General features: G+C 49.8%; 1 protein-coding gene across 1 annotated transcript; it reads right to left on the bottom strand.

The window, feature by feature from the left end:
• Positions 1–1,572: 1,572 nt before the first annotated feature.
• Positions 1,573–4,525, bottom strand: LOC120404102 (nucleolar protein 3-like). Its single transcript, XM_039536103.1, has 2 exons — positions 4,233–4,525; positions 1,573–1,801 (listed from the first exon to the last, which is right to left on the bottom strand). The coding sequence occupies exons 1-2, from the start codon at positions 4,523–4,525 to the stop codon at positions 1,573–1,575; spliced, it is 522 nt and encodes a 173-aa protein (XP_039392037.1).
• Positions 4,526–5,150: the final 625 nt, after the last annotated feature.

The following is a 5,150-nucleotide window of genomic DNA, read 5'->3' on the forward strand; positions in this document are numbered from 1 at the left end:
CCCGGCCACCGAGATCAGAATCCAGCCCTGACCCCATTGACATCAGTCAATCAATAACCCAGCCCTGGATCTTGTGCTCCAAGCTGGCCACTGCATTCCTCAGTCACACCTTTTATTTGTTTTCATTTTCAAAAACTGACGGGATAGAGTCTGGAGTCGCTCCATCTAAGGATCCAGAAGAGAAGCCTCCTTAGGTGCCCTAGTGCTTCCCAGTGCCCCTGTGTCCTTGGTGTCTGTCTCCCACTGCCCCATGTTAGGTGGGGTGAAGGCGCAGGACTGACAGACAGAGCATGAACGAAGGCAGAGCCATGGAATGGGGTTGTGTCTGCAGCCCAGACACCAGGGTGATGGGAGACCTGGACATGCACAAAAGATTCTATTCCATCCACTACAGATCAAACCTCTAACCCTGTGCAGAACCAAACCAGGCCCAAATCCTTCCCAGAGAATCCCTCCAATCTTGGCTCCAAAGCCTGTTCTCCTGAAACCCCATCTGCCAACCAGTGACAGGACTATAACCCAGGAGCCCAGATTCTCAGTCCCCCCTACCCCACTCCTCTAACACACTAGACACCACTCCCCTTCCAGAGCTGGGGAAAGAACCCAGGAGTCCTGGCTCCCAGCTGTCCCCTCCTCCCCTGTCTCGCTCTATTCCATTAGAGCATATTCTTTCCCTTCCACACTCACTGTTAAATAGAATAGCTTCCCAAGTTGTCCTTGAGATGTCAGAGGGCTCTGAAGATAGACCTTACCTCAACTTTCCCCCTTACTGCAGCTATCTGTCCTTCTCCACGCCCAGGGATATTCCCAGACTCTATAAAGGAATACAAGTGAAAGTCTGTTAGGCTCACGTCAGTGTAAGATAGGACCCTATTGATCTAGACCATAGACTTTGTCTAGCCTAGGGGGGGTTTCAAGGGCTGGCCTTAGATTCATGCTCCATCTCATGAACCTCTTCGAGAATGCCAGACTACCCGGAGTCCTTCCTTAGCCCCTGCAGAAATGATAGAGGAAGAACTGAGATTGCAGCTGGAGCTGCTGAAATTGAGCTCAAGGTAAGAAGTGGGGTTTGTGACTGAATTGATCTGGCTCCATGGAGCTACATGGATTAGCAGAAGCACTTCCCCCCCCCGTCCCCAAAACATTCAGTGCAATCATTTCCGTTTCAGTCCATGCAGCCACAAGCATGTTCTGTTCTTGCAAGGGGTCCAAACACACAGGAACTCAGCCCTTCCTGCATCTCAAATCTAGCACCGCTTTTCCTCTGTCCCTCTCCATCCAGCCCTGAGGAGAACCTGCCTCAGATTCTGTGCTCAGTGCAGGACAACCATAAATACTGTACTTCTTAAGTATTTCCTTGCAGGGCAAGTGTAGAGACCCATCCTGTACTTTCGAAATCTGCTCTCTCTGAGGACACAGCAGCTGCATCCTTCTCTGAGGATCTGGCACCTACTGGACACTCTGGATCATTCTTTGTGGGTAAAGCCATTCCTGGATTTTTTCTGGTCCATTCTTCAGTGGGGATGTGGCTGAATTTGGTGTCACCGGTCCCTTCCCTGAGGACAACACGGCTTATGGCTTCTCAGGTTCTTCCGGCTTCTCTGGGTCATTCTTCTCTGAGGACGTGGCATCTTCTGAGTTCTGTGAATCAATGTCTCCTGAGGATGGGCGACAGTCTGGATTCCCTTGATCATTCTCCTCGTGCGGTAGAGCTGTTTCTGGATTCTCGCGGTCCCCCTGCCATCCCCAGTGTTTACCTAGAGCAGCTCTGGCCCGGTGTGCACCGGGGTCAGCACAGGCTCTGGGAAGCAGAAAGAACATGGGGGAGGAGAGGCGCAGGGGTGGGTGTTGATGTTGCTTCAGGCATCGCCCCCAGCAGCTCCCATTGGCCACAGTTCCCCGTTCCCAGTCAATGGGAGATGCTGGGGACGGTGCCTGAAGCAACAGCAACACACACCCCTGCGCCTCTCCTCTCCTCCTGCTGTGAGGTTATGAGTGTAATATAGTATCTATTGATTCACAGAACTCAGAAGATGCCACGTCCTCAGAGAAGAATGATCCAGAGAAGCTGGACTATAAAGTGGATAGAAATCAGGCTAGATTGTCAGGCTCAACGGGTAGTGATCAATGGCTCAATGTCTACTTGGCATCCGGTACCAAGTGGAGTGCCCCAAGGGTCTGTCCTGGGGCCAGTTTTCTTCAACATCTTTATCAATGATCTGGAGGATGGGATTAATTGCACCCTCAGCAAGTTCACAGATGACACTAAGCAAAGGGGAGAAGTAGATATACTGGAGTGTAGGGATAGGGTCCAGAGTGACCTAGACAAATCGGAGGATTGGGCCAAAAGAAACCTGATGAGGTTCAACAAGGACAAGTGCAGAGGAAGGAAGAATCCCATGCACCGCTACAGGCTGGGGACCAACTGGCTAAGCAGCAGTTCTGCAGAAAAGGACCTAGGGGTTACAGTGGATGAGAAGTTGGATATGAGTCAGCAGTGTGCCCTTGTTGCCAAGAAGACCAACGGCATATTGGGCTGCATTAGTAGGAGCATTGCCAGCAGATCGAGGGATGTGATTATTCCCCTCTATTCGGCACTGGTGAGGCCACACCTGGAGTACTGAGTCCAATTTTGGTCCCCTCACTACAGAAGAGATGTGGACAAATTGGGGAGAGTCCAGCAGAAGGCAATGAAAATAATTAGGGGGCTGGGGCACATGACTTACAAGGAGAGGCTGAGGGAACTGGCGTTATTTAGTCTGCAGAAGAGAAGAGTGAGGGGGGATTTGATAGCTGCTTTCAACTACTTGAAGTGGGGTTCCAAAGAGGATGGATCTTGACTGTTCTCAGTGGTGGCAGATGACAGAACAAGGAGTAATGGTCTCAAGTTGCAGAGGGGGAGGTTTAGGTTGGATATTAGGAAAAACTTTTTCCCTAGGAGGGTGGTGAAGCACTGGAATGGGTTCCCTAGGGAGGTGGTGGAATCTCCTTCCTTAGAGGTTTTTAAGGCCAGGCTTGACAAAGCCCTGGCTGGGATGATTTAGTTAGTGTTGGTCCTGCTTTGAGCAGGGGGTTGGACTAGATACTTCCTGAGGTCTCCTCTAACCCCAATATTCTATGATTCCATTCTATGATCTCATTGAAACCTGACCCAGGGCCAGAAAGAGTTAATTAACTCACAGACTGACATGACTCATGGCAGAACTTTAAAGACTTGTTAGGACGATATGTAAATGAATAGAGATTTGAAATGCAGCCGGCATTGTTAGAGACAGAAGGGGAGCTGTTTGCTCAGGTTTTGTGATGTCAGCACACAAGTCTTGTCTATTGCTATAGCTTTGATTCAAAGATCAAAAAAGGAGTATTAATATTTAGGAAGACGAGTGAAATAGTATTATTGTCTATATGTCTCTTTGAAGGTTGTGGTAAGCTGTATCTGAACAGGTTAATGGATAAATCACCCTGTGCTAATTGCCATGATGTTTGGGAGACAGAAAGTGAAGCCTATTGTTTTCTCAGGCCAAAAGGCTGCTGGAAATGTATAAAAACCCTGGGACACGATCCTTCTTCATCTCAGATCTCCTTTGGGTTTCAAGAAGAGGAAACTCTAAGCCATAAGAATTGAGATCCCCAGTCACTGACTGGAGTCACCCTGAATATGGACGTTCAACTATAACCTATGGACTATTTCTAAAAGAACTTTTGGCAACTACAAACTCGCCATCTCTGCTTTGTATCTGGACCACAAGAAATCGACCTCAAGTCTGTCTGTATATTGATCTTTCAACCAACTCTCTCTCTTTTCTTTTTTAATAAATTTTAGTTTAGTTAATAAGAATTGGCTATAAGCGCGTATTTGGGGTAAGATCTAAGTTATCATTTGACCTGGGTCTGGGGCTTGGTCCTTTGGGATCGGGAGAACCATTTCTCTTTTACTGGGGTATTGGTTTTCATAACCAGTCATCCCCATAACGAGTGGCACTGGTGGTAATACTGGGAAACTGGAGTGTCTACGGGAATTGCTTGTGTGACTTATGGTTGGCCAGTGGGGTGAAACCAGAGTTCTCTCTGGCTGGCTGGTGTGACGTGCTTTAATAGTAAAGGACACCCAGCCTTGGGCTTTGACTGCCCTGCTCCAAGCAATTTGTCCTGAATCGATACTCTCAGTAGTGTCCCACCAAAGGCAGCCTCGTTACACCTGCTAAAACTGAAATGGCTCAGAAAGCCCCAACTCACGGTGTCCCGGGGGCTGTAAATCCGGCGGGAAGTCTGGGCAGAGGCTCTGCAGACACTCCAGGAACTGCTCACAGCCGCGCTCCCCCTTCCTCTGGATCTTTATCAGCAGCCTTCGGATCCTCTCCCTGGGCTCCGCGAGCTTCTCCAAGGCCTCGTACTCCTCCTCGGTGACTATCCCCAGCGAGGCCACTTCGTCCAAGATGGGGTTGGTGGGTGTTAGAAGGAGGGTGATGAGTTGCTCCCGGCCCTGGCTAATTGTCTCAAAGGCCAATAGGCCCAGGTCCCCCATGCTGGGCAAGGGATTTGCAGAGAAACAACTTAGATTGTTTTCGTGGGCTAGAACCCGCTTCATCAGATGCATGGAGTGGAAAATACAGGAGCAGGTATATACACATGAGACAATGTGAGTTGCCTTTTCATGTATTTAGACCTGCTCCTGTATTTTCCACTCGATACATCTGATGAAGTGGGTTCTAGCCTATGAAAGCTTATGCCCAGATAAATTTGTTAGTCTCTAAGGTGCCAGAAAGACTCCTCGTTGCTTTTGCTGATACAGACTAACACGGCTGCCACTCTGAGACTTAGATTGTTTGTAACTTCCCAAAACCCACATGCAACTCATCCACTGCAGCACAGCACCCCCTAGAACCACACTGGGACAATGGGACCAGCCCTGACTGCCAGGGGAGAGCGCCCCCTGCTGAGCCCTGCCCCAATTCCTGCAGAACAGCGCCCCCTAGAATCACATGGGGGTATTGGGGCCAGCAGTCACTGAGAGGGGAGATTGCCCCCTACTGAGCACCTGCACCACTCCCTGCAGCTCAGCGCCCCCTAGAACCACACTGGGACAATGGGACCAGCCCTGACTGCCAGGGGAGAGCGCCCCATACTGAGCAACCTACACCGCTCCCCAA

The sequence above is a fragment of the Mauremys reevesii genome, linkage group 4 (assembly GCF_016161935.1).
Source record: "Mauremys reevesii isolate NIE-2019 linkage group 4, ASM1616193v1, whole genome shotgun sequence".
In the NCBI taxonomy this organism is placed as follows: Eukaryota; Metazoa; Chordata; order Testudines; family Geoemydidae; genus Mauremys; species Mauremys reevesii.

What these genes read in the sequence shown, in the direction of transcription:
- LOC120404102 (XM_039536103.1), bottom strand. Translation starts at nt 4,525, where the DNA reads ATGGGGGACCTGGGCCTATTGGCCTTTGAGACAATTAGCCAGGGCCGG. An exon ending in CAGCCCCCGGGACACCGTGA is followed by an intron (nt 1,802 to 4,232) that starts GTTGGGGCTTTC and finishes TCTGCTTCCCAG; the next exon opens with AGCCTGTGCTGACCCCGGTG.